This window comes from Micropterus dolomieu, linkage group LG23 (genome assembly GCF_021292245.1).
Source record: "Micropterus dolomieu isolate WLL.071019.BEF.003 ecotype Adirondacks linkage group LG23, ASM2129224v1, whole genome shotgun sequence".
Lineage (NCBI taxonomy): Eukaryota > Metazoa > Chordata > Actinopteri > Centrarchiformes > Centrarchidae > Micropterus > Micropterus dolomieu.
The window spans coordinates 12,528,792-12,545,483 of NC_060172.1; the positions used below are offsets into that span (position 1 = coordinate 12,528,792).

General features: G+C 40.6%; 1 protein-coding gene across 5 annotated transcripts in view; it reads right to left on the reverse strand.

Annotated features, from left to right (window-relative positions):
* Positions 1–16,692, reverse strand: part of nsd1b (nuclear receptor binding SET domain protein 1b) — a 39,782-nt gene that overhangs the window by 14,056 nt on the left and 9,034 nt on the right. For all 5 annotated transcript variants that reach the window (XM_046039407.1, XM_046039406.1, XM_046039405.1 and 2 more), the window contains 8 exons: positions 13,440–16,509; positions 10,267–10,379; positions 9,851–10,106; positions 8,015–8,115; positions 6,906–6,948; positions 6,301–6,560; positions 4,862–4,999; positions 1,626–1,749 (listed from right to left, as the gene is read on the reverse strand). In XM_046039407.1, the coding sequence (XP_045895363.1) occupies positions 1,626–1,749; positions 4,862–4,999; positions 6,301–6,560; positions 6,906–6,948; positions 8,015–8,115; positions 9,851–10,106; positions 10,267–10,379; positions 13,440–16,509 (4,105 nt within the window). The remainder of the gene's footprint in view (positions 1–1,625; positions 1,750–4,861; positions 5,000–6,300; positions 6,561–6,905; positions 6,949–8,014; positions 8,116–9,850; positions 10,107–10,266; positions 10,380–13,439; positions 16,510–16,692) is intronic.

A 16,692-nucleotide genomic window follows, 5' to 3' on the forward strand; every position in this document is an offset into this window, starting at 1 on the left:
GGATGGTAAACGTTGGTGGACAGCCATTTTCAGGTCTCTCCAGAGATGCGCAATTGGGTTTAAGTCAGGGCTCTGGCTGGGCCATTCAAGAACAGCCACGGAGTTGTTGTGAAGCCACTCCTTCGTTATTTTAGCGGCGTGCTTAGGGTCATTGTCTTGTTGGAAGGTAAACCTTCGGCCCAGTCTGAGGTCCAGAGCACTCTGGAAAAGGTTTTCGTCCAGGATATCCCTGTACTTGGCCGCATTCATCTTTCCCTCGATTGCAACCGGTCGTCCTGTCCCTGCAGCTGAAAAACACCCCCACAGCATGATGCTGCCACCACCATGCTTCACTGTTGAGACTGTATTGGACAGGTGATGAGCAGTGCCTGGTTTTCTCCACACATACCGCTTAGAATTAAGGCCAAAAAGTTCTATCTTGGTCTCATCAGACCAGAGGATCTTATTTATCACCATCTTGGAGTCCTTCAGGTGTTTTTTAGCAGACGATTTAGCGAAAGAAGTAATTAATACAGACCAAGAACCACACCAGGCTTTTTCCTTTTTTTTTTTTGCATTGAAATGTTACTGAAGTAACACAGGAGTACCAGAGATGGCGGCGGAAAACAGACTGGGAGTTGTCGCAAAGTAAATACAGCAACATGCACAAAAAAAAAAGTCCTCTGTTTTGTCCACTGGGTCCGCAGCGTTTTCAAACAAACATCTTCTGATTCACCGTTTTAATCTGGACGGGAGGCGGAAACGTAGCAAAAGGTCTCCGTTTTTTTGTAACGAAAACAGAGAGAGAGATGCAGTCAGCTGATCGAGTGGCGCCGCTCTTTGCATCAGGAAACTCACACTGAAGGATCAGTCTCTCTCTCTCTCTCTCTCTGCCTGATGAGTCTGTTAAACTCCGGTTGCGGGACTGAGATGAGCACAGCTGCGACAGTTTCACATGATCGCTCCTGCGTGTTGCTTGTCTGAATTTTGCTCAACTCTAATTGTAAATGATTACATGGGCGCATTCATCCCTTCTTGTCTGAGAAGGACTTTGGTGCTATCTAGCTTTGAAAACCGCTCACATAGTGAAACATTTTAGCTGCCGTTGAAAATGTGTCTGGCGAGTATTGCTTCATCTGATCGGCTTTTCTTATCGGCCTTTTTAGCGACCACCGATTGAACTAGTTAAAGCCATTATCGGCCGATTATGATCGGTGACCGATCGATCGGAGCACCCTTAATCAGTACTTTGCTTTGGTGAAGTCGAAAGTCCGCCTTCACCGTTGAATGCACGCGTGCTCCCGCAGCAGGGGGAGCGCTCGTGCATTCACAACACTTTCTATCAGGGATAACCAGCTACCATGGCACTGTAACGTCCTAAAGTATCCGACTAGTTGAGACACATTTGTTACGCCTTTCGCATCAGCGCCATATCGTCGCAAGGAAGATATATTGTTATGATTATTGTTGACTTTTAGGGCCATAGGGGGGTCCATGGTCTGTGTTACAGGGGCACTGGCCCGTGTTGGCTCCCCGCAAAACTGCCACAGTTTATGTGTTTTAATACATCTATTTATATAATTAATTTGACTTACTTTTACAATTCAGATCTTTACCACAGGGAATTCCTGTAAACACAGACATACCTGATTTGCACTCCGGACAGACAAACTTCCCTTTAGGGGCCTCGGCCAGAGAGATGCAGGGCAGGTGGAAGGCTCCACAGCACTGCCCTTCACAGAGCAGCAGCTCCCCAGTCTTCTCACACACCTGGGACAAAAAACACAACCTTCCTTAGGAGATATAATATAATAAGAGAGATTCAACGTAGCTGTCAAAGTGGTCCTGTGTGTTGGGTTTAAATTTCATTTGCAGTTGCTGTATTTTTAGTTGGGATCCACAGACTTACAATATGTACTTAGGATGCTGTAAGCCACTGGAACAAAACATCCACCAATTTAATGAATTGATTTTTAGTAGAGGCAGATGGCCCAGATGAAAACTGTTGAAACATGTTTTGCAAAAAGCTGTTCTCAGAATTTTCCTCTCCCAGCTGTACTCTTTTTACTACAAACCGTAGAAGTGTTTTAATTGTGCATCAACCCACTTTGACTTATTGATTTAAAATGATATCATTAGTTACACCGAGACAATGAACAAGTATAGTATAATCAAGCAATAGCTCACGACAGGCCGTGGTATACGCTTATTATATCACAGTTAAGGGCTGTTGTTCACCAACCCCCTTAACTGTAATATAATAAGCGTATACCACGGCCTGAAGTGAGCTATTGCTTATATAAAAAGTTTACCAAGCATGGCAAAAAATAAAGTAGGCAAACAGAAGCACTCCAATTTGAAACAGACATTTCTTTATGAATACAAAAAGTAGTTCTACCAGGCTGCCGGTAGGCTACATAGCGCATGATGTTTGCTAAGCAAAATACATCAAAGGATAGAATTATTATAACTATTTATTTATATCTATTTGCACGTTGCCGTTTGTTGTGCAGCCACTAAAAAACTGTCCAGTTTCAGTAGATTGACTTTGGTAACTTGAACTTGGCCATATGATAATATGCTTGCTACTGTGTGCCGGCGGCAAGCAGGGCGTAAAATAATAACACTTTAATATTATACCTACCATAAAGGGCGGAATTGCGTCTCCTTGAGCAATAGTCTTTTGAACAGGCTATTGAAACTTAAACTTTGTTGCAATATCGCAGACATCTGGGGAAAATAGTGAATAACGTAATAAGCAATGATTTCTTTCTGCCTCTCTCTTTCTCTCACTCTCATTATTTATTTATTTATCTCCGCCGGTAAAATGCGATCTGCATCAAATCGCATTTTAATATCAGGTGTAAATGGGGCGTCAGACCACCACGAAGCTCAGATTATAACTCGAACCCTGTTTGTCGCAGAGTGATAAGGAATTGATCTGTGCAAAGGAATTTGATGTCATACCCGTTGTATAGGCTCATATATATCAAGTATATATACTTTATATAAGTATAACAGGTGTACTCTTGTTTAGACGCTCAGGTGAAGAGGATAAATTTTCTTGTGTACATACACCAATCAGCCATAACATTATGATGGTGATAATGTAGGTCTCCCTTTTTCCTTTTGCTACCAAAACAACCCTGACCCGTCATGGCCTGGACTCCACTGTGTGTTCTGACATCTTTCTATCAGAACCAGCATTGACTTTTTCAGCAATCTGACCAACAGTCAGGCAAGCTGTCCGGACCACACGGGCCAGCCTTTGCTTCCCACATGCATCAGTGAGCCTTGGCTATCCATGACCCTGTTGCCGGTTCACAGCTTCTCCTTCCTTGGACCACTTTTGATAGGTACTAACCACTGCAGACCGTTTTGCTCTGAGTCATCTAGCCATCACAATTGGGCCCTGCTACACAAGGAGACACTAGCAGCAGAGATGGAAAAAGGCGACACAAGGGAAGGTTGAGAGCAAATATTCCCCCAGTGTGTTGTCATTACAAGAAGTGTTAAAATGAGAAGAAGATGCAGTCAATGCTTAAAGAGAAGACACAGCCTGCTTTGGTTAGAAAAATTGACTGTTTTTTTATTGTGTCAATCTAAACCTGTTTATCCTGTGGGTGTGGGTGACCGGAGACAATCACAGCTCACATATACCTGAACACAGATTAAAAACTGTGTATAAACTTCAGACTCGGGTCCAAGCAGGGGCGGTGGGAGGTGTCAGATCATATCCAGCAGCCAACACCAGTAACGATCTAATCTGACACCAAATTCACACACAATAACTACCCATAATAACCCCTGACGTAATACATAAAAATACCCAGCCACATGTCTACATCAATCATTATATGACTGCTCTGGGCTACAATGTCTCTTTGGCATTGACTGGATCTTTTTCTTGTTACATACCAAAGAAAGCTTTCTTGTTAGAAATAAATCGAAAGTTCTGTAATATTAAGCGATACATTCTTATCACAAGAAAATAATAATTTGCTCATTATAACATGATAAATATCTAGTTACAATGGGAAAACCAAACCAAACCTCATTGCAGCAATTCTTTCCACAGAAATAAAATATACAGCAACATCAGTAAATAATAGCTATTAATAAATATCAATACTCTGTATTAATGAAATGCCCAGTACTTTATACACGAAGGCAGCTTGCAACACTGCAGCTGTACAAACAAACAACATATAGGCTATTTCAAAGGTTCATGAGGATTGAATTAGACAGAGTCACCAGCAGTTCCCTCTCCTAAAGATAAACTCCATCACTGCTAAAATACATGCTGAAATGTCTTCCAGAAAATAAGGCTCAGAGGAAAGTGAGAACTTTTCTCAGGAAGCTTCTGAAAAATTGGAGAGGACAAAGCTCTTAAGACCTTTTCCATCAGTTTCGTTGTTGCAGAGCAACATAAAAATAAGCATGACACGGGTGAGTTGAGGGCGAGTGATGACATCACGCTATATATGGAGCCAAGATGGCGTCATTGCATGGCAGGGGGGAACATTCATCTCCATCCTCACCAATCACCCATAGCCTCACATTTAGCCTGATGGCTTTTGTTCTTTTGGAGTTATTAGGGGCATGCTGACCTGTTTTTGTTAACCTTGTTTATTTTTGTTAGGGAGGTAAGTTAATGTAATTTGGTTTCTTTGGTTTTGTTGGCCTTTGCCTACCCTCAAGTTAAATCAAGCACTGTGTATTTTTTCATCTCATTTTGTAAATAAATTAAGCCGTCAGCATAGTAAGCAATCTGTCTCTCTGGCTGCTTGAGCCTTGGAGAAAATGGAGCGTTTTCGTGTTGTGTCTCGATCACCTCCAGACGGGGCATAACAATCAGTACTGGGCCTCGGGGAAAACTCACCTGACATATGTTCTCCTTCATGGAGGCAGGGCCTCCTCGGTCCCCTATGATCTTCCTCGAGGGTAAAAGTGGGTCGTCACACAGCGACAAGTCGTCCTTTATGGAGGAGAAGCTGTGATCCAAGCTGGACAGTTCACCCTTTGAGAGAGAAAAAGGAAAAATTCATGTAACAACCAATCAGGGCCCTTATTTATGTCTCACATGCATTCCAAGAAACTGCTCTGAAAGCTAACCTCAACCTAAAAACACCTAACTGTCTTAGATTTATTAAAAAAACATTTTACTTTACGTTCACACGATTAAAACACCGTGGTAAAAGATTAGAACACCATGGTAAAAGATGTACATTAAAAAAACAGATAGACTGACAGCTGCTGTTTGAAATATTAGACAATGAAAAGATGTGAAATCCAGAAAAAAAGCTTTATGTGTATAGAAAAATATTATGCGTGACTAAGCAATCTAGGATTTATATTCAACAATATGACGCCAAAATTAATAAATATTGAACTCATTATATTTACCAAAAAGTCATTCACAATAGACAGTAAGTAAACACTGGAAAAACTTGTGTGGCTTTAAAAACAAATGTATATAATTTTAAATAGTAGATAATTTGATTCAGCTGTGTGGCATAATCTATAAAAGCACCATATGCATTATTAAGTGCATTATTTCAAATGCAGAGTTGATGTTGCAATCAGGGCTTTGGGCATATTTTCAAAGAAAACATAGAATCTATCTACTCTTCCACTGTCCAGCTTACCTTTCAACTACACCTCCTGCAAAGTTATTCATACTTATAGATGGAGAAAATACACTGTTTGTGTAATATCACGCAGTGTTGGGAAATCCACTGTAACAATATGAATATCACATACAGTATGTCTTAAATATAGCTCCACTATTGGTATATTTATAAAAATTCATTAATTACTTATTTAAGAAAAATAACCCCAGCTTGTTTATTAGCAGCTTGTTTGTGGGGAAATTTTTTGCACATAATCCATATAATTTCACATAATCTGAAGGGCTGTAGAAGAAGTTTGATTTATTACAATTATTGGCTGTAAGAGAAACATCACAGTTTCAAATCTGCATTTCCCCGCTGTCTTTTTCATATCAATAAAAAAACTTTTTCTTCTTCAAAACTTCAAATATCTTTTCATAAGCTCATCATCATCAACATGTCTTGCCACAGTATATGTGCTTTATCTTTGTTTGAATTCCATCTTCTCGTTAGGACACCACTCAAGCTCCTAAATATTGGCAAATATAGGATTAACTGATAAAAGTTGATAAAAGGCTTTTACTTGCAGTTCTAAAAGTAGGGCCAAGTATGTGTCAGTTAAAGACTGATTTCCTCCTACTTTCAACTCTAAATCACTAACTCACTTACTTTAATGTAACTAACAGTTACAAAAGTAAAGATGGCTGACCTCTGACTCTGCTGTGTCCTTTTTGACCTCTTGAGCCTTACTGTCCTCTGTTTGAAGAGCATCGACCTCTACCGATGCAGTCTCCACCCGGGCGGGTTCGGGTGGGGCCAGCGCTGGAGAGGCGGGAGTAGGAATGCTGGGAGGGGGACCTGTCTGTACAGACAGTGTGGGCGTACAGGTTGAAGTCTCTGTGGTTGTCGGTGTGGCGCTGGATGCTGTGAGCTGCTTACTCTTTGATTTCAAAGATGGTGGCCCAGAATCTGGGAGTAAGAAAGATGTGTTAGAAGGAGTTTTGTGAGATTAATTTACTATTTATTTAAGTCACAAAGCACCAAGAAAATGTCCATCTAGAACTATTTAATTCTAATTTAGATTCTGGTTCATGTTAAATCATAGTTTTCTTTTGAGAAACACAGTAACTTGTGTTGTCCGGAAATTCAAGGCCTTTTCTTTTATTTGCTAAATTTGGGACACATGCTTTATTTACTTCACTTTCCAAGTCTGGAAACAAGAGAAATTACTTTTTTTTACAGAAGTAAAAAATTAAACAATAATAATAATGCATAGAAAGTATAATATACATTGTTGTAAGAGGATTCACTGACCTGATTGAGCAGCAGAATTTGAATTGGTCTTCAGTGGTTTGACCTGTGGAAAGAGAATCAAAAACTATTCCCATCAAACTGACAACATAAAAAAATCCTTCTGTAACTTTCTAACTTAAGATCTTGTTAAATAAAATAAAATTAATGCAAGTTTTTCTTGTTGTCTCTCATCTTCACTGATCATGAATAGCACCGCTCCTCCTGGGTTCAATCCCCAGTGAAATCACTTTACATTTGAGTTTATTATCAGAGCACAATGTTATATAGAGTTATATATGTGAACAGTATAAAGAGGTTTATATCAATTAACAGAAAAGGGTAGATGTGAGTGGTATAACATTAACAGCAGGCAACGCAGGTATAAGAATATAACGCAAATGCTTTGAGGGGTTGGAAGACTAGAAAGGCGCAATACAGGTACGGTCCATTTACCATCTTCACAGAGGGTCTGTGTAGGCAAGACTACATATTACATCTGTACAACATGCTATTCTTTGTCTTGTACTGGGTTTTCATGTTTTTTTCATGTTTAGACTGAACTCTATTATTTTGTTCTGTGGTCAGTCGGTTTTTAATTAGGTCCAGAAAGACCTGAACCCCCATTTCTCAAAACGTGTAGACCGGATAATAAAATCTATCTTACAAAAAAATCATTTTTGATAAAGTTCTGTTTTCATATATTCTCTTTCCTTTTGTCCATGGTGTGGAACTTGCTTATAGGCAGAATTAATTACTAACAGCAAATTTATCCAACGTTTAAGAACCATCTCTGCTTCACTCCAGCTTATGGGCCTGCCCACATGTCAAAGTGTCCTTGGCCAAGGCGCTGGCTGAACACCAAATCGCTCCCGAAGGTTGGCCAGCACGTGGGTGCATTTGGCTAAAATAAATACTGTCTTTGTGAAGCTTAAAATGTTGAGTTTTGTACGTGGGTTTAAATTCTATGGTCATTTGGGAGGCTCAACATTGATGTATTTATTGCAAAGCTAGTGCATTGGATTGCATACTTAATAAACTGGGACCTGACAGTATAAATACACACTCACACTCAGATACACCACACACAAGTACTGTAAAAGTACACACAACAGAACATGTCCATGTTGTACCTTCTTCTTGGGGCCTGTTGAGGCCTCTGCCTCCAGACAGTACTCCAGGATCTTCTGAGTAGGTTTCCTCTTCCGCTTCTTCCCCAGCACTGGAGCTTTTCCTAATAATTAAATGTCACATAAAAATACTCAATGCATAGTTGTGTATTTAACCAGTGGTTCCCAGTCTTTTCATTACCCCGAACCCCCTTACAAAAAAGCAGTGTCTTTGGGGGCGGATATCTAGTTACACCTAAAAGTGAATCACCTCTAAACATCTCAGATGGTTTCACTGAAGACCTGTTTGAGGCCCAAAGATGGTAAAATGATCCAATATTTCACAAAAATACAAAAAGTTTAGAGAAAAGTCCAAAAGCTTTAAACAGATTTGTGAAGCAGAACTTGTAGTTTATTCTTCTTTCCATTTCCGTTAATCATCTCACAACCCCTCCGATTCATCTTGTGACACTTTGCAGGTGCCCGACCCCTAGGTTGTGAACCACTTAAGTTAACTGTATCCTGTGTATAAAGAATTTAAAACTAGCTCCTCATTGTCCAGCTACAACTGTAAAATGCTGCTTACACTGAGGCATCAGCAATAACAATGTGGTATACTAAATAATAGTAGTCACAGGGGACATTTTTCTGCATAACAAAAAAGTTTGCATTTAATACTAACTAGTAATACTACTATAGTTATAGGCAAAGGCCTATAGTTTCACTTAAGTAAAATTTCAAATGCTTCTACTTACTTATGATTACTTAATGGGGAATTTCTACATTGTTGTATTTGTATTTTTACTTAAAATAAAATCTGAATACTTCTTTCATCACTGTAAGTATCTGGACACCCCATACTTTTGTGTACTTTCGGTCTGGGGGTGATTTTAGTTTTTAGTTTTCGCCCCTCAGTTCCAATAAATAGAAATAATAATGCTCCAGCATACAATTTTTTTTTAACAACTGTGTGCTTCCAACTTTCTGGCTTTAACATGTTAGGAGGATAAAAATAGTTTTCTCATCTTGGTGTGGAAGAACTTCACTGGCCTTCAAAGGTCAGAGCCCCGACCCCAATCCCATCTAACACCTCTGACATGAACTGGAACACCGTCTATAAGCCAGGCTTTAGCCAATCAGTTGTTAACCTCATTAATACTCTTGTGGCTAAATGGGAACAAATCCCTGCAGCCAACATATAAAATCTTCTTGAAAGTGGAGTGCAGACTGTAATAGCAGCAGATTAATGTCCAAGGTTTTGGGAAGACATATTCAACAGTCACGTGATGTGGATTTAATGTTTGGGTGTTTACATTGTGACGACCCTGGTAGGGCTGTGCTATGTAATTTTTTTTGCTTACATTCATTAGGTAAATCGTGAACACCTGATTGCCGCAGTGTATGCCGATTACTTAAGCCTGGCTGAAGTGCGGTGTCTCGCTCTCTTCTTTCCCCGTCATCACAGAGGCGGCCCCCTTCACAGATGTGGCTGAGGCCATTTTGAGTTCTCAGTTGGTTTATTTCTACACTTCAACACCTCCACATACACCATACTTTCACTCACTGACTTTACTGATTTTCACATGACGTGCTGTGATTTTACGTTCAACTTAAATTTATTGATTATCCTTTGTTAAAAATAAATTACTTTCTTACACTTTTAATACGGTTTGTCTCCACATTTGTCACAGTTTCAAGAGCCAGATCATGACAACATACTTTGTTCAGGTGTCCACATTCTTTTGCCCATGTAGTGTATTTACATTTACCAAGAAGACTTTACTTTGGCAGACATAAGACTGTTTTCCCAGACAACTTAGCAGTTAAGTTGCAAAGAAAGATACACAAACACTGCCTTACCGGTGTCTTTGACGAGGACTTCTGACAGCGAAGGGTCCGCTTCAGGAGGAGGGGTTAGCGTGTCGATGGAAAGCACCGGCGCATCTTGGGGAGATGTGTTTTCAGTGCTGGGAATTTGTAGCTCAGAGGGTGTTGTTACAGCATTTTCCTCAGGAGGTGGTGTCTGTATTTTAGGAAGTAAGTTCAAGGGTGGGTGGTCATGTGAATCCTTGTCCGATCTCAAGGGTTCGGACACAGAGGTAATGGGCTGAGGGGCCTGAGAAAAACAAATGACGTGATTTAACTGTCAACCAGGGATACAAGTTTCATGTGTGGCCGCAAAAGGTGATACTGGATGCTTAATGCCATAGTATTATGCATTTCTAACAACATTTCATTATAAAGTTACAACAGCTCTTACTTTGTATGATTTTTACCTTTCCAATCAACTGGAGAGGCTTTTTGGTTTTCTTCCTCGTGGAGAAAATCTGATCATACTCTTCGGTCCATTCAATCAACCTCTTGCTCGGTTTTCTTATTCGTTTATGTGCTGAAAAACATACATAAGAAAATACACTAGCTTTTGTTATTTCCTGTTGTTTATAGTGTGTTTCATTGAGTATAATGTCTCACTACACATTATAAAGACTTTCTGAACTGCACAGCTCTATGTCAATGGACTTTATTGCATTGATCTCTCAGCCCTGTTTTGTTGGGATGTTGGTAGCCATTTATTAGAGAGAGAGGGGAGAGACATTCAGCAAAGGGTTGTTCTCATTGTTCAATTTAATCGGTATTTTCAATTCTTGCACCTTTATATTTTAACGTTGTTTTAGCCATGTATTCTTCATTAATAAAATCTTGGTTGGTGTGATTCTACTCAACCCAGCTGATGCAACACTGGTGTTCACCGTGATGGTTCTATGTCGGTCATAGAGTCTGAAGAGGATAGCCACTTCCAGCGGAGCAATAACGAATAGGGCAGGTAGACAAATAAAGTCTAAAAATATGAATTTATGACGTTAGTCTCGTAGTATTACAACTTTTTTCTTGACATGTCAGAAAACACAGATCATGTGTGGGATAGATTTTGAATGTGCATTAAGTTTTGAACATGAGCAGAACATTTGCTGAAACACAGGAGTTTATATTTAAATTAAAACTTAATAAATTTATCATTGATGTGAATAGGTGTCAAATGCACGTTTAAAGGTTACTTCCCCAACCAAAGACACAAAAGAGGAGGGAAGACTAAATCATGAAAGAAAGAAGTAGGCTACAGAATGCTTGGAAGTCTTATAGGCCTACAGACCTACTCCATTATATTATATTATGTTATATTTAACTGCTAATTTATTCCAAAAGTGCAGAACATTTCACCAGAATGCAGAAAATTAAATATTTAATGCTCAAAACTTTCTGGGGGTGTACCCCCAGACCCACCACTTACTCCATAAATTATCTAAAATGCAACAATATAGGGCCAACTGCACCATCTGCCAATGACAATTTTAAACTTTTTACAGCGATGAAAAGGGAAAAATGTCTTGCTGAGATATATGATATGAATAGGACTTCTTACAACCAAGTATATCATATATTTAGAATCAGTAACTGTAATAATAAGGCAGTCATGCAGCTGTAAAACACGTTATATTTGTTAAATGCGTATTTGCCCACGCTCCCCATATCCTGTCCCTTATTTCCATTTCAAGAAGTTGGCAACCCTAATTATTGCACTGGTACCATGGCTACGTACCACAAGCAACCAGAGTAGTGTTGATTTGTTGAAGTTTATATGTAGTCTAGTTTAAGTGTAGCACGTAAAAACAATAAAATTAACTGTTTCTAGGTTACCTGCAGTTTACCTTGCCACCACTGATTTAGAGTGATGATTAAACTCTCATATGCAACTGTGTGAGATGTACTGTTGGACCATTTTAAGAAATCAGTCATTCAGAAACACATATTTCCATAGCCATGGTATATACGGTAGATAAGTAATCAGTATTTCATTCAAATCCAATTTCAGTTAACTTTAACTTAAGTGTTGCATAGTTTTACCAGCATTCTGTGCTTTTCACTTTCTTATGCTAGGCTGTCGAATCTTGCCAGTCTGCTCGTTATCTGTACAACCGTGGCACTATAGGTGTGATTCCTTTTTGCTGAGTACACCCCAAAATGGAGAAAATACTCAGTACAGAAATTGAGCCAACTTGGTCTTTGTTCATCCATGTCACACTGTGGGCAAACATTTCTGTAATGGAAATCACAGGGTAATGGGTATGTGTGTAGCATTTATAGAACCAATTGCCAAAAAGAACAGAGGCATATGTGATTTTAAGTGTTCAAATATGTGTCTAACCACTACAGCAATACACTCTCCCCGGTGCATCCCATTGCTATAATATGACTCGCTTCTGCTGTTACTCAGGTTGTGAGCTCCTTCAATTTCTGTACAGCAGGGGTTTTCAAAGTCTGACACTGTGGCCCCCTCGCAGACAAAAACAGGACAACTGCATTCTTCCACCCCCATCTACCTCCGTGCGAAAAGGACATTTAATGTAGTTTTTACATTTTGGAAAACTGGCACCATTAAAAGTACGTCAATATGAAGTTATATAACTAAAGTTAATGAACAGGACCACACCTCTCTCACTAATTCAACCACCTGTGCTTCATTCAATTCCTCCAATCCAACCAACCGTACTTCACTGATTTCATCTCTAATCCAATCACCTGCACATACATCTATAAGCCTGTCTAACCCCACCAAACACTGTTTATCACCTCTTTCAACGGGCAGCACAGTGGCCTCATGGCAAGAAGGTCCTGTGTTCAGATCTTGGTCAGCCCGGGCCTTTCTGTGTGGTTTGCATGTTCTCCTCGTGTTTGTGTGCGTTTCCCCAGGGGCTCTGGTTTCCTCCCACAATCAAATACTTGCATGCCAAAATCCATAATTCCTCCAAAGTAATGGTTCATTTTATATATTACAGGAACCACAGGGGGTTGATAAGCAAGCCGCTTATCGAGACGAGCCCCCAACCTGAGTCTCGACCTCCGGGTTCCTAGCCTAAACAACCCCCTTCATCCCACCGTTCACGACCCCTTCATCCCTCTCCCCTCGACCCCTCCATCATAAATACTCATCATTATCTGAATAAACTACCTTTTTATACCTCACATTGGTGTGGTCTTTGTTAGTGAATTAGCTATTAGCAGTTCCTGTTTGCAATGTACCCATGTATGTACACACAGCTATTATTAGATTACTTTACTACTGAATAAAACTTAACAACGTGATGATTTTCAGGTAAGTTTATTTCTATGATTTCTAAGCGGATTTATAGACATTTATTGTCCAATGGACATCACAGATAATAATATCTCCAGAAAGAGTAAGTCAACCTGAATCATGACTTCTGAATCTGAATCTGACTCATCAAGACTTGACTGTGACTTGACTATGACTCTGAGAAAGAGTAGGCCAAATTACAATAACTTCCAGTTGTTATTAGAACACAGGAATGCACCTGGTCCTTTCACCTCAATGCAAGTATCTTTGCTTCACGCAATCTCCCTCTGCATACAGACCCTAAACTAGACTTACCTGTTGGAGCCTTGTCATCTTCTCCAGCATTGCGCATCAAGCTTTTGTTAGTTTCAGCGCAGTCTGCAACAAGGCCATTCGGCTGTTCCAGACACAGCGTAGTGTCGCACTCCGTCTGCTCCAAAGGCACCATGTTCTGATTCTCACTTACTCTGCTCCACCTCTCCTCCTCCTCACCAACCACTTCATCTCCACCTCCTGCTTGTCTCTCCCAGTTGCTAGTCTGTATGCCCAACAGGGACTGGACTCTTGATGAGCAATCCACTCCTGATGAAGAATCCATTACTGGCAAGGACTCCAGCCCTGGGAAACCAGGTCCAGACCTGGCAGGACGACAAGGCACTTTGCGGTGGGCTTTCTTTTTCACCCCAGTAGAGCTGCCCCTTCTGTTATAGGGCCTTTTGGATGTTTGATTTGTGCTGCCTTCATTGTGTTTGATTTTGTCTGGACTTGAATTTGAATTGTTATTAACATGTTCATTTTGTTGATCTTGGCCTGCAGGTGTAGCCTCCCCAGGCATCACTAAGGGTTCCTCCTTAACATGTGCACTTGGTGGCCCAATTTCCAGTTCTAAGGGGGTCCCTTCTCGCTCCCTAGTGTCATGCAAGTCCTTCAGCATCATTAGAAAAGTGCTGAACTTGTAGTTTGTGTCTGGTTTGAAAGAAATGGGTTTACCATCACCCTCATTTATCAGGGACTGGAAGGATACCTCCTCCACGTTTTTAAAAGCATTCATAAAAGAAAATGGTGAGGAAGGTGAGGATGAGGAGCATATGTCAGAGGAATTATCTTCCTTCTTTGCTTTTACCCTAGAAGTAAGGGGTATGAAGTCCATTGGTGGCGTTGAGGATATCGAGAGGTCTTCATCTTCACTCTTGACATCAGCCTCAAAGTCAGCTGAATCAGAAAAAGAGGGGGTGCTACTGCTAGAAAAAGCGTCCTGATCAGACTCACCATCATCATTACAATGAGATTCAAGAGATTTTACTTTATTGCAAATGTCCAGTTTGGCCCCAGCATTCCAACAGGAGTTTCGTGCAGAGTGGTACACAAGGTTGTCAGCTTTTCTGTGTGGATTCAAGAGTTCTTTCTGCTCTGCTTCCTTTCTGGTTTTTTCACGCTTCTTCTGTTCCACCTCTTGCATGGCCTTCAGGGCTCTGGTCATCAGCCGAGTGCTGGCTGGGAGGTGGGCAGGCTGCTCCTGTTGTAGGATTTTATTCACTTTTTCTGGAACCAGCTTTGATTTGTGGACAACTTTCTTGTATTTTTTAGAAGACAGGCCTTCGGGCACATGGGCATTCCTACAAATTAAAGTCCCATGCTGGTCAGAAGGCAGAGTAGCTGTATTAAAAACTGTACTAGAGACAGACGCAATGTTTTGCTCTGCGCTGCCCTGCTGGTCAGACGACATGCTTGTTACATTGGTGGCAGAAGTCTTCTTTCCTTCTGATCGATCTGATTGTTTAGAGGGTGAGAAAGTCACATTGTTTGGACTTACATTTAAAACTGGTATCCTTTCAGCTTCAGGGCTACATAACTCATCAGATGCACTTGCCACATTGGATGCAGCAATGGTTTTCCCTTGTGATGATTCTGATGAGAGACAAAGAATACCAGTCCCACTGCTAGCTTTTAATTTCTTAACTGAGACCTTTATGGCTTCTGAACTGACTACCTGATCTATGGAGACACTTGCCGTGCCGTCCACCCGATCTGATTGTTTAGAGGACATGTTAGTCACATTACTATCAGGTGTTTTTTCATTCTTTGTACATCCAGACTGGTCAGTGGGACTAATGGTTATACTGGAGTTTAGGAACTTCTTACCCTTTATGTCCTTGCGTATTAATTTGACAAAGGGCTGCCTACACTGAGAGACCAGACTTGTTTGCTTTTCTAGCCTTGCTAATGGGTCAGTAGTGTCAACATTTAAACTGGATGCCGGAGTCTTGTTACTTTCTTCTTCTTCTGCTTGGTCAGAAATCCTGTCCTTTTTATTAGTAATGATGTCAGAATGTTCAGATTGACTGACACTCTTTACACTCTCTGAAAACCTTGACTGGTCATTGAAACTGACAGTCAGGCTGGGCTCTAAGGCCTTTTTAGCATCTGAGCTGCCAAATTGGTCCAACTTTGTGGCAGTAAAAGTGTCACTTGTATTACTGACTGTCTGTCTACCCTTTCCACATTTGTCAGAGGGCACACCAGTCTCAACAGAGACCAGGGACTTCTGCTTGTCTGACAATTCTGATTCGTCAGCGGCACTACAAGTTGAACCAAAAGGCCTGTTAGCAACCAGGGTGTTTTTATGTTTAAAATTTCCTGACTGTTCAGGTGGCAGATTTTTTTCAGTCTTATGCTTTTCTGACAACCCTGACTGGTCAGTGGGTCCACCACCGGAGGAGGAGGCACTAGGAACCAGTGTCTTTTTACTTACTACAGATGAGTTCTTCTTCTTACAGGGAACCTTACTAAAGAGAGTGCGGTCTGGCAGCGGACTGGTTGTTTTAGGTCGTCTGTCTTTGCCTGATTTACTAAACCAAAGACCACTCTGAATCTCTGGCTGCTTCTTCTCCTCTTTGACAACTCTAATTGATAGCTGAGTTGGAACTAGCTTAGTCTGACGTTCAAGTGCTTTAGGACACAAAATCTTAGGGACTGAGTCGAGATCAGAATATGGGCACTCTCCATTGTCTCTATCTGACTGGTCAGGGCTATTATGCAACATCTTTTTAGAGTGTTTACTAATCATATCCTTCGACGATTTACTTGGTTTCTTCTTGCCAGAAGATTTCCTTAAAGTGCTTGGCTTTGCTGGAGTTGTAATTGGTGATGAAATGACGGGGGATGAAATAGATCCATTGGTCATGTGCGATGTCTCAGGAAGGGTGGGCGAAGTAGAGGGAGGAAAGGTTGGATGGGCCCAATTCACTGTCTCCGGAGTAGAAATGTTGTGGAAGGTATCATCTACAGATGAAGGATTGGAGGAAGCCATTCTGGGTCTCTCTGGGAGAACATATTCAGCTTGTGCCACACTGGATTTCCACGACTCCTGAAAACGCTTTGCAATCTGCAGAAAGATAAAAGGAAAACACTGCTCACCCTTTGTAAACAATTATAAAGTAATTGAACAAGAATGAACAAATCTGTTCTGGTTTGTGGTGTGCAAAGTTTCTTTTATTCTAACAAGACAATCACCCAGCAATGATTATGATTTAGACCAACTTTTTTTATTAGGGCATGCAAGTAGCTA